We start from the raw sequence: 17,755 nt of genomic DNA on the forward strand, positions 1-17,755 counted from the left end.
GGTCTGGAGACCTGAAGGTTGCTAGTTCAAATCTTGCCTCAACAACAATTATAGTGAATTATTTTCCCAGTTGTCCTCTGTTGACTTCTGATAACTTGCTTCATGTTGAAACTGCTGCTCTCAGCCTGAAATTCACAGAAATTTTCATTCTAAGTCATTCAAGCTTGACTCTCAAGCTTTCTTGATGTTGACAGTGTGCAGATCATTAACAGACAACAGTCTCTGCAACTGTGTGTGCACCGTGGCCTAGAGGCAGAGTGGAAGTCTAATGACCATGAGGATGTGGGTTCGATTCTGACCTTGGTCAAACATTTGTATGGTGATCACTGCTTGCACTATTTGCTAATTCTGCAACAGCGTTCAGTTGCTATCAGCAGTCACACCATTTCCATTCTTGGAAATGCTTTTTCTAGTTTTTTCTAAGTCAGAAGTTGGGGGTTTGGTTAAAAGACTATTTTGGCTCACCCTAATATAGTTTCTAAGTTGGAGGAATTTAAAGAAGTATTTTTTATCTATGTCATATTTATATCTAATTTGTTCGAATGATAACATGTTAACGGAGTTAGTCAGATACAGATCCTGAATTTTTTCTAGACCCTTTAATGTCCACTGTCTAAATACAGCATCTGTTCTTCCTGGTAGGAAGCACTGATTTCCCCAAATAGGAGTGTACTGAGATAGAGGACTTGTTTCTTTAGTACATTTTTTTTACTTCAAACCATACTCTTATCATATTTTTGACAATCGGGTTAGTGGTTTTTTTCATCAAATTTGGCAATGTATCAGAATAAAAATACTGTGGTAAAGGCAAACGCAAACATTCTGATTCCATTTCTTTCCATTGTGGAACATCCTTTGTTGCGAAATAAAATTTAATAGTCCTTAATTGTACTGCCCAATAATACCATGTTATATTTGGACACTTTAGACCTCCATTACTATATGGTAGGTGTAACAGGGACAGTCTAATTCTAGCTTTGTTGTTTTGCCATATAAAGCCTGTAAATAACTTTTTTATTTTCTTTAAAAACCCATCTGGTGGAGACAAAGGAATATTCTGAAATAGATATAATATCTTAGGAAGTGTATTCATTTTTATAATGTTAATTCTACCAATCAAGGATAAAGGCAGGGATGTCCATCTATTAATTGATTCTGTTATTTCCTCAGTCAATGGATCATAATTAGATTTAACAATTAGAGGTAGTTTGGACCTAATTTCTATTCCCAAATATGTAAATTGATCTACTACTCTAAACTGGGAAGTTTCCTTGAGTGGATTTTCTTTCTCTCTTTCGTCAAGTAATAAAATTGAGGACTTGGAGTTATTAATTGTATATCCTGAGATGCCACCAAACGTTTTAATTATCTCCAGCAACACAGGAATAGTTCTACTAAGGTGTGAGATAAACAGAATGACGTCATCTGCATATAACGCTAATTTATGCTCTGTATGACCTATTGTTATTCCAGCTATTTCAGTATGTGTTCGTATAGCTATTGCTAATGGCTCGATCGCTAGAGTGAATAATAGCGGAGATAGGGGACACCCTTGACGGCATCCTCTTTTAATTGTGATTGGCTCTGATACATTTTTGTTTGTTAATATTTCTGCTGTAGGGTTTAAAGCAGATATCAGTGGAATGTTTTTGTTAATATAAGTCCTAAATAGTCCTATTTTCCGTCAGCAATCACTTACATGAAGTATTTCAGCCTAAACACGAGTCTCTCCGTCACTCTGCTCTGCTGTAACCCGAGGAGAAAATTTTCCTTGTGGGATACAAGTGTTATCCAATGAGGGGAGAGAACGGCATGAAGGGCTGTGTGTGCAGCCAAGGGATGCGCGTGAATGTGGTGACGTAGCACGAGGACCAATTGATGCCTGACAAGGGCGGGGGCTGCTAACTCATGGTGCGTTCAAGGAAACTCGTACTTTGTGTTTTTCCTTCCTGTGAAGTCATACCAGTTCGATCTGGTACGAGTTCACGGGTCGGAAGTTACGAGTGGCCGTTATAGGGAACTTTCACAGACAACAGGACGGTAAAAACACGAGCTACGGGTTACCTGGAACGCTACCAAGTCGTAGTTGTGACTTGAAGCTGTAACTTACGGTTTCAAAAGCCTGCCTTGAACACAGCATTAGCCGAAACGGCCGTGCCACTGATATCTGCTTTAAGTACAGTAACTGAACCCATTTTAAAAATGTATTGCCGCATCCAAATCTTCCTAAGATGTTAAAGAGATAAGGCCACTCCACCTTATCAAAAGCTTTCTCAGCATCTAAAGATAGGAGGGCCTTATCGGAGGGGTCTTTCAAACCTTGAATAACATTAAGGACCCTTCTGACGTTATGGAATCCTTGGCATCCTTGAATGAACCCATTTTGATCCCTATGTATTATACTAGGTAATACTTCTTGGAGCCTTCTTGCTAAAATTTTGCACAAAATTTTAAGGTCAGAGTTTAATGAGCTTATAGGTCTCATATTTTCACATCTGTTGCTAGGCTTTCCTGGTTTTGGCAACAGTGTTATTACAGCACCAGTCATTGATTTTGGTAGGCTACCACTATGGAATGCTTCTAAAAACACTTCTAGTAATGGTTTCAGTAATTTGGATTTAAATTTTTTATACAGATCAATTGGTAATCCATCCGGGCCTGCACTTTTGCCTGCCTTCATACCATCAATAGCTATGCCTATTTCCTCCTCTGTTAGGTCTGTCTCCAGCTCTTCTGCAAATTCAGCAGAGATAGTTGGAAATTTCAATTTATTCAAGAATGAATTTTGGGACTGTGGGTCATATTCTACCTGAGATTTGTATAAATTTTCATAATATTTTCTAAATTCCTTATTTATTTCAATAGGATCTATTATTGTATCCCCGTTATTATTCTTAACTGAAGCAATGGTTTTCCTTGTTTCTAACTGTTTTATTTGCCAAGCCAACAGTTTACCAGGCTTTTCCCCTTCTTCATAGAATGTTTGATTAAGCCTAAGCATATCTGAGGCTGCCCTATCTGCAGATAATTTATTATACTCCGCTCTTAAGAGAATTAATTCTTTTTCTACATCAGGGGTTCTATTTCTAAAAACCTGTTCTTGGAGAATTTGTATTTTAGATTCTAATTGTTGTCTCTGTTGCCGCAATTTTCTAGATTTGGATGAGGTATAACTAATTATGTGTCCCCTTAAAAAGGCTTTGAAAGCATCCCACTTAATACCTGCTGTTGTTTCATTTGTGTTATCTTTAAAATAATTATCTATCTCATTCCCTACATATTTAATAAAATTTTCATCAAGTAGCCATTTCTTATTTAGACTCCATCTAGGTGGATCCTTTACAAGACTCCTGTCCACATAAATCAAACAACATGGACCATGATCTGATATTAATATGCTGCTGTAATAACAATCCTGTATTCCAGAAACCAATGTTGCAGATACCAAAAAATAGTCTATACGTGAGTATGTCTTAAATGTACTAGAATAGCAGGAATAAGCAATATCATTGGGTTTTAAGTATCTCCATATGTCCAACAGAGTCAGCTCTTTAATAAAATTATTTATAATTATTCTACTTCTATTATGAGTTTGGTCAACACCTGTGGATCTGTCCTTTATTGGGTCCAGTGTGCAGTTCCAGTCCCCTGCAATTATATATTCTCCTGGGAGAGATGCCAATGTGAGAAATAGATTTGTAAAAAAAACTGGGTTCATCTGCATTTGGCCCATAAATATTTACTAAATTCAAGTTAACTGAAAGCAAAGATCCCTGGATAATCAAATATCTTCCATATTTATCCTTAATTACATCAGAAACTTGAAAAGGTACTAAATTGTGAATGAGAGTCATGACTCCTCTAGCTTGTGATGTAAATGACGCTGCATAGATGTTTCCTTGCCATCTCCTACTTATCCTTATATTATCTTCCTTTAGGGTGTGAGTCTCCTGTAAAAAGACAATTTTTGAATCCATGTCTCTTAACTTATTCATCACTTGTTTGATTTTCTTTGTTTTTTGTAAACCTCTACAGTTCCAGGATATACATTTAAGTTCTACCCTTTGAGTCATTCCAAATGTTACACCACAATGGCCCCTTAATAAAAGTGACCTGACTGAGAAGCTCAACACATTTAACTATTAGAACATATACTGAACTTAATGAAACATAATAAAGAACAGACCCCATTTCCCAACTCAATGGGAAGCCTCCCCCCTAGCTTATGTTGCTTCCAGCTACTTATGGATAGATCCCTGGATCAATCCTATCCGCTTTCTTGTTATGAAATATAAAAAAAGAAAAAAAAGAAAAGAAAAAAAGAAGAAACATCAAAAAGTCAACCCTCCTTGCTCCTTGCTACATATGCAAGTAAAAAACATACCTGGGCGTGGAGTGTAGCCTATAAAGCTTAGTAAATTACCAGAGTTTAATACAATGACTGTGTCCTTCAGTCTATGTAAATTATTCAGAATTGTAATCGAAGTAATTCAGTATTGAAGAAAAAACAAATAAGTAGGCCTACATAAATAAATAAAATAAAATTGAGGGCAGTACTTAATAGAGTTGCACATATGGATCAAAATTAAACACATCTGTGTAAAATATAATAGGCCTATATTGATGCAAACTTAAATTCTTAAAGATGCTTATGGCGCATTTCCACTAGCACGGCTCGGCTCGGTACGGTACGGCACGGCACGGCTCGGCTCGGTTTGGTTGTGTTTCCATTACAACTGGTGCCTCCTCGACGTGGGCGGGGTCGTCATAACACGGCTGCGCGAAACCGCTGTGACGTCATTTACACGGCGCCGAGCAACGTACAAATCCGGAAGACCAGAACAACAACAACAACATCAGAGGAGGACAGCATGGAGGACATGGAGGCGATCGTGTTGCTGCTCACCCTGTGGCTTTTTGTCGCACAGAAGGCAAGAGAAGAGAGCCAGAGAAGACTCCGGGCCGCGAGACAAAACACTATTGAAAAGTACCGGAGAGTTTGGGAAGCCATACAGCAGTATGACGCCCAAGATCAGAGAGGACGAGCTGCAAAAAGACGACGTTTGAGGGTAAGCTAATGGTTGCCAACGCTAGCTTTTATTATCCGCGTTACATTGTACAATACTGGCTGTATGCTATCGCTATAAAACATTAAAATGTGTATGTTCTATGTGTGTTTCAGGTGTTTCTCTGCTCTCAAAGCCGCCGTCGCAAGCCGTCGGTTTGGGCGTTCAACCGATCCTCTGAGTGGTGGAATATAGTTGTCCCTGGCTTCACCAACGCGCAGTGGGTGCAGAATTTCAGAATGTCCCAGGAAACGCTGGATTTTCTATGCAACAAAATGCGCCCTGTTATGGAGAGGGAAGACACAAGCTTTCGCGAATGTGTGCCCCTGAAGAAGAAAGTGGCTATCGCACTCTGGAAGCTTGCTACTGGCTCAGAATACAGAAGCATCGGACACCTTTTTGGAGTCAGCGCCACAACGGTGTGCAGGTGTGTGCAGGAGTTTTGTGCTGCAGCAGAGACGGTGTTGGTGCCAGAGCAGATCCGTTTTCCTAGTGAGGAAAAATTAAGAGAGATGGCTGCTTACAACGAGAACAGATGGGGGCTTCCACACTGTGTTGGTGCCATCGATGGATCACACATCCCTATCCTTGCACCACAGGAGTATCACTGCGACTACTTCAGTCGTAAAGGGTGGCACTCCATTATTCTCCAGGGTGTTGTGGATGGAAAGGGGCTGTTCTGGAATGTGTTTGCTGGATTGCCAGGGAGTTTGCATGATGCCAGGGTACTGAGACTGTCTGCACTGTGGGACTTGGCCAGCCAGGGAAACCTCTTCCCTGCTCACACACGAAACATTGGCGGAGTGACTGCTGGCTATTACCTCCTAGGGGACTCGGCATACCCCCTGCAGAAATGGCTCCTCAAACCCTTTCAGGACAACGGACGACTGGCACCTGAACAGCAGATGTTCAACAAGAAATTCAGCAGAGCACGGGTTGCTGTTGAAAATGCGTTTGGCAGGCTCAAGGGCAGATGGCGTTGCCTTCTGAAAAGGAACGACTCGGAAACAAAACTTGTGAAATCAATGGTGCTGACTTGCTGTGCGCTGCACAATCTGTGCGAAACTCATGGAGAGACCTATGTGCCAGAATGGAACACACCTGCAGCAGCAACAGTAGTTGAGCCTGTGGCAGCAGTGGCACAGGGTGTGGAGGAGGAGGGCAGAGATGTTAGGGAGGGTCTGATGCGTCACTTGTTGTCAAGTGCCTGAACATTGATTTTCTGACACGTGTATTGTTGTGCACTACAGATCTGTGTGTTTTGAACAACAATAAACCTTTTCAGTTTTGCAAATATGTCTCCACTTTTACATATCATAAATCCACCAAGGTTAACAGGAATTACTGACAAATGTAATTAGAAGTTAACCATAACTATCACATCCTGTACACTAGATCAAGGATCTGTCCTTGCTGGTGGCATTCTGAATTCACACATGCTTATTGTTGATGCAGGGCAAGTTGGGGTGGTAGGGAAATTGATTCCAATAGTGTTTGCACATTCAACCTATTGTGCTCTCTGATTATCATCCTTAAAGGTCTGCATGCAGCCCCCAGCCTTTACCTACACACCACAACTCTTGACCATTATCACCTGCTCCAGAACATTTCCATCTCCATGTATCAAATTGGGGTGATATGGTAATAGATTACAATATGAAGTGTTTTGCACATTCAGCCTATTGTGCTCTCTGATTATCATCCTTAAAGGTCTGCATGCAGCCCCCAGCCTTTACCTACACACCATAACTCTTGACCATTATCACCTGCTCCAGAACATTTCCATCTCCATGTATCAAATTGGGGTGATATGGTAATAGATTACAATATGAAGTGTTTGCACATTCAGCCTATTGTACTCTCTGGGTTAGTGTTAAGGATGATAACCAGAGAGCACAATAGGCTGAATGTGCAAACACTTCATATTGTAATCTATTACCATATCACCCCAATTTGATACATGGAGATGGAAATGTTTTGGAGCAGGTGATAATGGTCAAGAGTTATGGTGTTTAGGTAAAGGTTGGAGGCTGCATGCAGACCTTTAAGGGTGATAATCAGATAGTACAATAGGGTGAATGTGCAAACACTATTGGAATCAATTTCCCTGCCACCCCAACTTGCCCTGCAGGTGATCTACAACCAAATAAGCATGTGTGCTATGAAAACATATTCATATGCATGCATGCATTCCTAAGTCTAGATGGTAATTAAATAATACTTTTGCTTTTTTACCCATTTTTTGTATGTGTGCTGACAAATGAAATAGTCATGTTACAATCACACAAATAGTTTATTAAGTTATTGTTGCAAATATAAAATATAAAATACACAGCAAAACCACACAGCAAAAGTGCAAAGTGCATATATATATATATACACACAGTCCAGTATATACATGTCTCCGGCAGAGACAGAGGCCCAGTACTTCAGAATTTTTCTACTAGCGCCGGGTGCCCATTGCCTGCACCAGCTGACCCAACAGGCCAAGGAACGTCTGCTGGAACGCTGCTGTCTGTGCGTTCTCTTCTCTTCTAATGCTGGCTTCAAGTTCTCTTGCCTCGCGTGCTTCTGTTAGGAGCAACTGGACGTGGCTCTCTCGCTGGCCCCGGTCCCGTTCTTGCTGCACTGCATCTTCTTCATGGAGCTCCCTCAGCACAGCTGCATGGTCCTGCTCAAAGAGGCTCCTTTTTCTCTTTCCTGCACAACAATAAAGAAGAAGAGAAGTGTAAATAGCAGGCCAATAGCAACCAAAGCAGGCTTTTAAAATATTATAGGGACATACAATTTAGGCACATGATTTGAAACGGGTCTCCTCTTACCTCTGACCACACGTTGTGCATTGCTTGTTGCCTCTGCTGGCGTCGAGGCTGCTGCTGGTGCTGGGGTTGGTGCAGGGGAAAGTGAGGGGTCGTCGCTGGGAGATGAGGAAGACATTTCCTCACTTGTGGTTTCTTAAACAAAAAAATAAACACAGCAACTATAAGTATAAGCACAACGCATAATGGCAACACAAGAAAAAGCAAGATATTACACAGCACACTAGCAGAGGACGGAGATTAACTTGCTATTAGCATGCTATAGATAGCTCACTAAACAACAATGCAACTTTTACACAAGTAAATAATATCAGTGAGTTTTACACCAACGGAATACGTAACCAGTTGTTTTCAAGATTGCTATATGCACACTTCACTTACCATCTTCGACCATCGTTAGAAGTAACGACGTGGCTGAGTCCAGTCCACCCTCGCGTCCACTATTTGCTGGTCTGTGCCCGTAGATAGCGTCCATCTGGTCGAACCACCTCCAGACCCGGCGATTTGCCCCACTTCGACCGTTGTGATCTTTTGTTGCTCGGTAGTCACTCTTCATTTTCTTTAATTTGTCTCTACACTGCTGGAGAGTACGGTTGTATCCGTGCGTGGCCATTTGCTGGGCGAGTTCTTGGAAAACCCTTTCGTTTCGCGTGGTGCCGTCGAGCTCCCTCTGAATCCGTTCTTCGGCAACCAGAGTCAGGAACGTCTGGACCTCCTCCACCGACCAAGGAGCGGATTTTTTCTGAGAAGCCATCTCGTTCCAAGTCAAAAAGCAGTAAAAAGTGGTGTCTTGTCTCGCGTCTTGTTTTTATTTACATTCTAGGCGGTCGTCGCGCGGTTATGACGCTTCCAGTGACGACACTCATCGGCCAATCAGTGGAAGGCAGTCGGCTGACGTCACGTTTTAGTAACGCTTCGGCTCGCTTGGAACCAGGGCTGAGGTGATACCAAAAATGTACCCGGTTGCAGGTACTACGTGCTAGTGGAAACACGCAATAGCGCGCCGAGCCGTGCCGTACCGTGCCGAACCGTGCTAGTGGAAATGCGCCATTAGTCTACTGACGTTGCCATTACCTATAATATCGGCATAGAAACACAATAAAATAAAGCGAGCAACGCTCAGTTAGAAAGCGATCAGAGATTCCCATAGTCTTTCACGGTGCAGTCCCTCTTGCTTTGTGTATGGTCATGGTGTAGACAAAATGATTTAACTTACATTGTGCGCACAGTAATTATTACTCAGTCGTCTTTATTCATTTCCTCCATGTTCTGCTTTGATCTTGTTTATGAACTCCTGTGCCTCCGTCGGCATATTGAAGGTGTGTGTTTGCTCTCTGTAGGTTACCACCAGTTTTGCTGGGGGTATTATGCCATGTCTGAGTCCCATGCTTCTCAGCTGCTGGCGCACTGTGTCATATTTTTTCCTTTGTCTGTGCACCTCAGTTGCCAGGTCGTTGTAGAATCTGACGTGCTTGTTCTTGTAAAGGACGTCTTTCTTTTCCTTGGCTGCTTTCATCACCAGCATTTTCTGCTTATAACTCTGAAACTTCATAATCAGAGTTCTCGGTGGCTCTTCAGTGTCTCGTCTTGATCCGACGCGGTGCGCCCTTTCCAACACTATTGGGCACCGCAGAGGAGCCAGATCCAGCACCTCCGGTAGCCAGGCTTCCAAAAACGAACAGGGATCCGGGACATCAGCTCCCTCGGGCAAATTTACCAACCTCAGATTATTCAGCCGCGATCGTGTTTCCATGTCGATAACTTTATCTTCTAGAGATTTGTTCCTTTTTTCCAGCGTCTGCACCATCTCTCTTAACTTAAACTGCTCGTCTTCCACTGTGGACAGCCGTGTTTCCGCCTCTTTTATTCTTTCAGTGCAGTCAACCAGTTCTTTCTTTGTTTCTTCGACAACCGTCAGAATCCCATCCAGTCTGGTCGAGAAATCGGACTTGAGGCTGCGTATTGCCATGAGTATTTCTTCTTTAGCCCCACAGAGCTTGCTTTCACAGCGCTCCGCAGTTGCTACGTTGCGGTTAGCTTCTTTGCTAACGTTAGCTCTGCTCTCCATGTTTGGCGTCCCGAAGTTAGTTAACTTCGCCTGCGTCGGTGTTCTCCCTCTATCCCTGCTCGTTTGTCCAGTATTTGGCATCACCTCGTCGTATCTAGCGCCCGCCTTTACTTTCAAACTCAAATTTGCAGTTTATCAGGATTCGTTCAAGATTGTAGCGGAGCGGGGTTGAATGTGACTTTCTAGCTTGCGGCCATAACCGGAAGTCAGGAACACACATTTGCTGCGCTTTAACCGCAGTCCTGCTTCCGAGAGCCTCCTCAACACCTGCTCCAGGTTAGCCAGATGCTCCGCCTCTGTGGCCCCTGTGATCAAAATATCATCCAGGTACACCGCTACATGCGGAATCCCCTGCAGCAGTGTGTCCATTGTTCGTTGGAAAATGGCAGGGCTGGACGCCACTCCAAACACCAGGCGATTGTATTTAAACAGTCCCTTGTGCGTGTTGATGGTGACATACTCCTTTGACTCCTCGTCAAGCGACAACTGCTGATAAGCCTGGCTCATGTCAAACTTTGTGAAAAGCTTACCCCCTGATAGGGTTGTGAACAAGTCCTCTATGCGTGGCAACGGGTACTCCTCCAGCTTAGAGACTTGATTGACGGTGAGTTTATAGTCCCCGCATATCCGTGCAGTTTTGTCCTCCTTCAAAACTGGCACAATGGGTGCTGCCCACCTTGAAAACTGAACAGGCTCTATTATGCCCAGCTTCTGCAAACGTTCTAGCTCTTCTTCAACTTTGCCTTTCATGGCGTAGGGGACTGACCTGGGTTTGAAAAATCTAGGCGCAGCCTCAGGGTTCACGTGGAGCTTTACTGTAACCCCCTTAAGTGTTCCCAGCTCCTCCCTGAACACTTCCTTGTACCGCTGCAGAATGTCCTCTGTTGTACATGCATATTTTATCTCATGCCAGTTCAGACCGATTTTGCGAAGCCAGTCACGGCCCAACAGACTGGGGCCGCTGCCCTTAGCAACCACCAGCCTGGCGTTTGCCTTCTGACCCCCTGCTGAAATGTCCACATACAGCACCCCCAAGTGAGGAATGGGCTGGCCTGTATAAGTCCTGAGTTTGAGCTTTGATGGACTGAGGGGAGGCAGGTTAGACCCCCACGTCCGTCTGTAGGTGTCCTCACTGATGACGGATGCAGTAGCCCCTGAATCAATCTCAAACTTAATGTCCTTCCCTCTGACAGTGACGGTAGCATAATAGGGCTCAGGTGGTTCATTGTCCGTTTCCACCCCAAACATGTTATAGGAGCATTCAGCCTCTTCGTCAAGGTGGTGTGTGGCTGCCTGAGACTGATTCATTTTCCCCAGCCCCGGCTTCCCCCTCCCTTTGAACCCTCTACACTTTTTAGCTAAATGACCTTTTTTGTTACATGTATGGCAGACAGCATCTTTAAATTTACAGTCATTAGCATAGTGTGCCCCACCACACCGGAAACATTCCACACGCTTTGCCTGCTTACCAGTGTCTTTCTTGACTTGGTGCACTGCTGCTATCTGTGCTCCTCCATTTCCTTTTTGGATATCTTTAGCATTATTAGCAGCCATCTCCATACCATGGGAAATCTCCAGAGCCTTCTTGAACGTCAGTGGTGGGGTTTCCCCCAACAGGCGGCGCTGAATGGCATCATTATTGATACCGCACACCAGTCTGTCCCTGAGCATATCATCCAACACTGTCCCAAAGTCCCAATGCTCTGACAGCTGTCGTAACTCAGCAACAAAGGTGGATACAGACTGACCTTGCTTCCTGAAATGGCTATGGAACTTAAACCTCTGGACTATCACAGAAGGTTTGGGATTGTGGTGGTTTCCCACGAGTGCGACCAGTTCATCATACGGGATTTCCCCTGGTTTCCGCGGCGTGGCCAAGTTCCTTATCAAGGCAAGGCAAGGCAAGGCAAGGCAATTTTATTTGTATAGCCCGTTTTTACAAACAGTTTGTCTCAAAGGGCTTTACATGGCATCGTAACAACATCCTCTGTCCTTGGACCCTCACATCGACTGAGGAAAAACTCCATGGAAACCCTTTTAACAGGGAAAAATCGGAGAAACCTCAGGGTGAGCAACAGAGGAGGGATCCCTCACCCAGGACGGACAGACGTGCAATAGATGTTGTTACAGACAAGAAAACAGTTTACATTTTAAAGGTAAATGTAACCAATTTTAGGAGTGTAAAAGTGAATTACAGTATAATAAGAAGTTGGACTAACGATAAGACCTGGACCAGAATCAGAAAAGACTAAATTCGAGAGGAGCCACTGTATTGAGCAACAATAATGAGGCAGACACAAGAGTAACAATTGAGTAGCCACTCTTATAATTTTACAGTGGGCAAAATAATTTGTCTGGTTTGTACAAAATGCAAAATATTAACCCAAACAGTTAGAAAAATAAAAAAGTAGTGTGCACACTAAAACCAAAAATTGTCCGTTGGGGCCCTTAAAATAAAAAAGGAGTTGTTGCAGGTTTATTGTTGTAGAGTTTTTGCAAGTTCACCTGATTCCAAGGTTCCTTGTAGTGTAATGTAAGTGTATTATGTGTGTGAATGAGTGTGTACGTGGATCTCCTCGGTGCTGATTTTTCTTCAGGGTAGTTGGCTCGCCATCTGTTACAGCAGGAAGTTGTCCTGTACCTCAGACTCTTCAGTCCTCCTAAAAAAACCTGACCTGTAGACAGGGTCACACAATACATTCAACACTATCCATTCTCAGATGCATCATTAGGGATATCAGATGTCAAAAGATGCATACCATTACATCTAATTCTGACATAAATCTTCATCTCTATTCAATTCTCAAATCTCTGTCTCAGTTGTACAACGTTCATCTTAAGTGTATCATTTATGAGAACTAAATATTAAAGTGCTCAAACATTTACCTGTTCATGTGAACAGTTTCAATAATACTTATGGTAAGTAACCATTAACATACAAAATACAATTTATCACAAACATATCAGAACCATGTGCAAATAACATAACAGTACACATTTTGAGTTAAGACTCAGAGGTATTAAAGAATTGTGCTTAGTTTACTCTTACACTATAGGCCTATTCATGTCCGAGATCTGCACCAAAAATTACCCTCTAGTTACTTTAAACTCAGTTAACTACATTAATCACATTCACAACATATCAAATTACTCTTTTTTTCTCCCTTTAAATTGGCATAAGGAAAATAAAATACTTCCCCTTTAATTGTATTCACATCAGCATAAAATAACAACCACAATATGCATATGTTCAGAACTATTGCACCATTATTCATTTCAATTTACTCTTATAACCTTAATATCACCACTGCTTTCTTTCAGTACACGGTAAAACAAGAGGGAAATAGCACCAGAGCAGCTAGAAAGCACATTTCTCACCGTTGCTCTGTGTATCAAGGTGGAGCACGCCGATGCCGAACCTCGTAGCAGCTCTCCGGATGAAAGGCAAGCAGTTAGCCTGTTAAGCACAGAGCTAGCATTAGCATGGACGACGACGGTAAGCATCAACAAGCTGTTTTTTTTATCGGATAATTGACTCGTCTTACCGACGGAACTCTCCTTCGTTCAGTCACTTGGCTCCGGACCTCCACTGGGTAAGTGCTCCGACTCTCTTTTTCCTTTTTCACAGGTAAACTCCGGGTTTTTCTCCTGTTTTTCTCTTCTCCTCTTCTCCTTAGCACGCAGCTGCTCTCGCTTTTCTGGCTGAGATCCGAAAAGACTGGAAGAGCAGCGCGACTGCACTTCCTCTGCGAGCCGACAGGCTGAGCGTGGCCTGCGTAGCCTCTGATTGGCTGCTGAGAACTAGGTACCCCACGTGGAACCATGCGAGTTGAGCGGTGCATTCAAATGCAGTAGGAAAACTAACACTTTGGCGATACAAACTAAATAAAGATAATTAAAGTAAACAGTCTCTCTTCTTTTATTGTACTAAGTTAACTGTGTGTTTCTTACACCTGGTTACACCCTCCCCTCCTGAACTTATGCACGTCCCTGTGCATAGTAGACAGTTAAATGATAATTATTCGAGGGGTCAGGGCAGGGGGTTGGACAGGTTCCTCTCTTATGACTTCGTCCCAAGCTGTGGACAGTCCTTGAAAGAATGATTTCACTGCTGTGATCAAAGGGCTTCCTAGCTCTGTATAATCAAGCCGTCGGGGTGGTTGACGGTTTCTCTCAGATCTCCTGACAGAATCATTTGTATCTGTGTTCTCCTCTGTATCCATTGAGATTGTTCCATCCTTTCCTTCCTTTTCACCTGTTTCTTCCTTTCTTTCCTCAGGTTCTGCTCCTTTAAGACCATCCTCCTCAACTGGAAGTTGCTCTCCTTGGATTCCTGGATTATCATCCTCAGGTAAGTGATTTTGAAGCAAGGTTGGTTCATCGGCTTGTTCGGTTGGTGTGACTCTATCGGTGGGTAAGTACTCAGTATCACTCTGATGAGAGTTGGACTCGATGAACATCAAAGGACCATCTGAAGTACTAGTGGACATATCAGGTAAGATGTCAAAATCAGGTGGATTGTCAAGACCGGTTGGATTGTCAAGATCGGGTGGATTGTCAAGATCAGGTAAGTTGTCAACATCTGGTGGGTTGTCATCATTTTGAGCATTTACAGGACTCTCGACAGGACAAACGCCTGGAGGTTCAGTATGCTGAGTGTCTTGGACATCGGGCATGGGCAGATCCGGGTGAACAGGAATCTCACTGACCATGGGGACAGGGGAACTTAACCAAACAGGAATGAGTACATCATCCTCTTCATCTGAGGAATTCTCTTCCTCTACCGCAGGGTTTGCACGAGTTCCTGGCCTGCGTGGTACCGGCTTTGGTACAGGCTCACTGTTTTCCTCCACAGGTAGGTACCCGCACGGCAGCAACAGGTCCCTGTGTAGCGTCCTTAGGGGACCATCCCCGTTTTCAGGTTTAACAGTGTAGACAGGGAGAGTGCCTGCTCTTCTCACCACCACATGGACAGTGGTTTCCCATTTGTCTGAGATCTTATGTTTTCCCCGGATGCGGACATTCCTGACCAATACTCGATCTCCAGGTTCCAGGTCTGAGGCGGTAACATGTTTATCAAACCTTGTTTTGTTCTTGAGAGCGATCTTTGCAGCCTTCTCCATGGCTATCTTGTAGCTCTCTTTGAGACGTGACTTGAGGTTTTGCACATAGTCAGAGTGAGATGAATGTTGACCCTCTGGTACTGGCAACTTGAAAGCAAGATCAACTGGCAGGCGAGGTTGGCGCCCGAACATCAGTTCGTACGGGGTGAAGCCAGTCACCTCGTTCCTGGTGCAATTGTAGGCGTGGACCAGGGGTCTCACATGATCACGCCAACTGGACTTGTCTTGATTTTGGAGAGTGCCCAACATGTCAAGCAGGGTACGATTAAATCGTTCCACGGGGTTGCCCCTAGGATGGTATGGGGTCGTCCTCACCTTGTGGATCCCCGCCACCTGACAGAGTTCCCTGATCGTGCGGGACTCGAAGTCTGGACCCTGGTCACTATGTAACTTCTCCGGGATACCATAGTGTACCATAAAGTTTTCCCACAGACACTTTGCTACTGTGCGGGCCTTTTGATTCGGTGTTGGGATGGCAACCGCAAATTTAGTGAAGTGATCTGTGATCACCAGTATATCCTTGGTTCCACTTTTGTCAGCCTCCAGGGACAGGTAGTCCATACAGAGGAGCTCAAGAGGTCGAGTGGTCCTAATGTTGACCAAGGGGGCTGCTCGTTCAGGTCGTGCCTTCCTCCGCACGCACCTGCCACAGGTCCTCACTTTCCTTTCAACATCCATGACCATCTTCGGCCAATAGAATCTGGTCCTTACTAGGTCCAGTGTCCGGTCGACTCCCATGTGGCCCATATGGTCGTGCAGACTGGTGAGGACTGTGTCGCGGAGCTCAGCTGGAAGAACAAGCTGGTAAGTTGTCTGTGGCCCCACTTGGCGTCGCCTGAACAGGATGTTGTTATGGAGCTCGAGACGATTGAGTTCTCGGAGGAGGAGTGGGAGATCAGGAAATTGGGTGCGCAAGGTGGGAGGTGGTGTGTCCCCATGTTCGATCTGGGCGATGACATGCTTTATACATTGGTCAGCTCTTTGTTTAGCTGCTATCTCAGCTTCAGTGAGATGGGGGACGGTTGGAAGACCTCCAAACTGTTCTTCTTGTCCATAGCCGTCGGGAACAGCACTAGGGGACGCGGTGAGAGTCTCCACCAAAGCAACACGATCTGTATCTCCCTCTCTCTCATCATCAGGACTGACGCTGTAGGTTAGCTGTCTCTCGCAGATTGCTTTCACAACAGACTGATCGACTGCATTGATGTTGTTTGGGTCAGAGAGGTGATCTTGTGTAAACTGCTGTATACGTTCTCTCTCTTTTTGTGATTTCAGATCGTCTGCTAGCATCCCATGTGGTCTGCGTGATAATCCATCCGCATCTCCGTTCTGTCTTCCTGGACGATAGAGGAGTTTGAAGGAGAATGTGGACAGCGCTGCTAGCCACCGATAGCTGGTCGCGTCAAGTTTGGCCGTTGTCAGGATGTAAGTCAGCGGATTGCTATCCGTTACAACGGTGAAGTGGTTGCCGTACAGATAGTCGCTGAACTTTTCGGTGACCGACCACTTGAGCGCCAGGAACTCTAGCTTGTGCGCTGGATAGCGGCTCTCGCTTCTTGACAGCCCTCTACTGGCGTAGCCTATGACTCTGAGTTGGCTCTCTTGCTCCTGATATAGCACAGCACCGAGCCCGGTGGTACTGGCGTCGGTGTGCAGTATATAGGGTTTCTGGGGGTCAGCGAAGGCTAGTACAGGGGCTGTAGTGAGGCTCTGGATGACTGCCTCGAAGGCTTGATGGCAAGCTGGCGTCCAGCGCCCCCCGAAGGGCTCTTTCGGGTCATGGTATTGGTTTGTTTTCTGTCTTGTGTCTGCTAGTTTCGCTTTTGATTTCTTGTGGAGAGGTGGGTAGCCGGAGGTTAAGCTGTGGAGGGGCTTTACGATGCTGGAGTAACCCTTAACGAACCTCCTGTAGTACCCAGCGAAACCGAGAAAGGATTTCAGCTCCCGTAGGGTCTGGGGGACAGGCCATGTCTTCAGGGCTGAAATCTTTTCAGGATCTGTCTGAACACCACTTCTGGAGACTACATGACCCAGATAACGGACTGATGTCTGGAAGAAGACACATTTTTCTGGGGATAACTTCAACCCAAACTCTTTGAGACGAGTTAGCACTCTCATGAGTCTTTCTTCGTGCTCCTCAAGGGTTCTGGAGAAAACTATGACGTCATCAAGGAAGACCAACGCATCTTTCAAATGCATATCCCCCATGCACCTGTGACCGGGTGAGTCATCTCCCTCCTGGTCACTGCATGGCGCTGTGTCAGCCTGGCGCAGGTTAATGGGGGGACGGCACTGTTAGGTGATTAAAACAGCTGTGTTGGTCGACATTTTCCCTCTCTGCTCCTGCTGTGCGGTGCGTGCGGTGCGTCCGGTGAGCTGGCCGGCGTGCTTGTTTGTGTCTTCCCGTCGTATCATTAAGGTAGGAATTCTGCGTATTTGCTGGTTTGTGTTTGCTGTTATTGGGCCTGAGGCCTCATCCTTTCGCTCCGTTGCAGTGTTGGAGCAACGGCGAGCTGGTGGAGCGACGCTGTGTGTGTGATTGGGACAGGTGTGTTTGGTCGCTGTTCTCCCTCTCTGCCTCTGCTGTGCGGCGCGTTCGGTGAGCGGGCTGGCGTGCATGCCCGAGTCTCCCCGTCATATCACTAAGGTAAGCATGCCGTGTTAGTTATTGTTTGGTGT

General features: G+C 44.7%; 1 protein-coding gene and 1 long non-coding RNA gene across 2 annotated transcripts; one reads left to right on the forward strand and one right to left on the reverse strand.

Moving 5' to 3' along the window:
- The first annotated feature begins 4,871 nt into the window (after positions 1-4,871).
- Positions 4,872-6,277, forward strand: LOC146960835 (uncharacterized). The gene is made up of 2 exons (XM_085772015.1): positions 4,872-4,931; positions 5,183-6,277. Exons 1-2 carry the CDS (start codon positions 4,872-4,874, stop codon positions 6,275-6,277), a joined length of 1,155 nt encoding a protein of 384 aa, XP_085628141.1.
- A 6,109-nt stretch (positions 6,278-12,386) lies between these two features.
- LOC146960836 (uncharacterized) lies at positions 12,387-13,650 on the reverse strand. The gene is made up of 3 exons (XR_015035357.1): positions 13,499-13,650; positions 13,332-13,410; positions 12,387-12,628 (listed from the first exon to the last, which is right to left on the reverse strand). It is a non-coding gene; the product is annotated as an uncharacterized LOC146960836 (long non-coding RNA).
- Positions 13,651-17,755: the final 4,105 nt, after the last annotated feature.

Source organism: Trachurus japonicus, unplaced genomic scaffold, assembly GCF_045865225.1.
Source record: "Trachurus japonicus isolate A0001 unplaced genomic scaffold, Traja_1.0 AP029944.1".
In the NCBI taxonomy this organism is placed as follows: Eukaryota; Metazoa; Chordata; class Actinopteri; order Carangiformes; family Carangidae; genus Trachurus; species Trachurus japonicus.

Coding starts and splice junctions, on each gene's coding strand:
- LOC146960835 (XM_085772015.1), top strand. CDS start 4,872: ATGGAGGACATGGAGGCGATCGTGTTGCTGCTCACCCTGTGGCTTTTT. Junction 4,932..5,182: donor GGCTTTTTGTCGCACAGAAG/GCAAGAGAAGAG, acceptor TGTGTGTTTCAG/GTGTTTCTCTGCTCTCAAAG.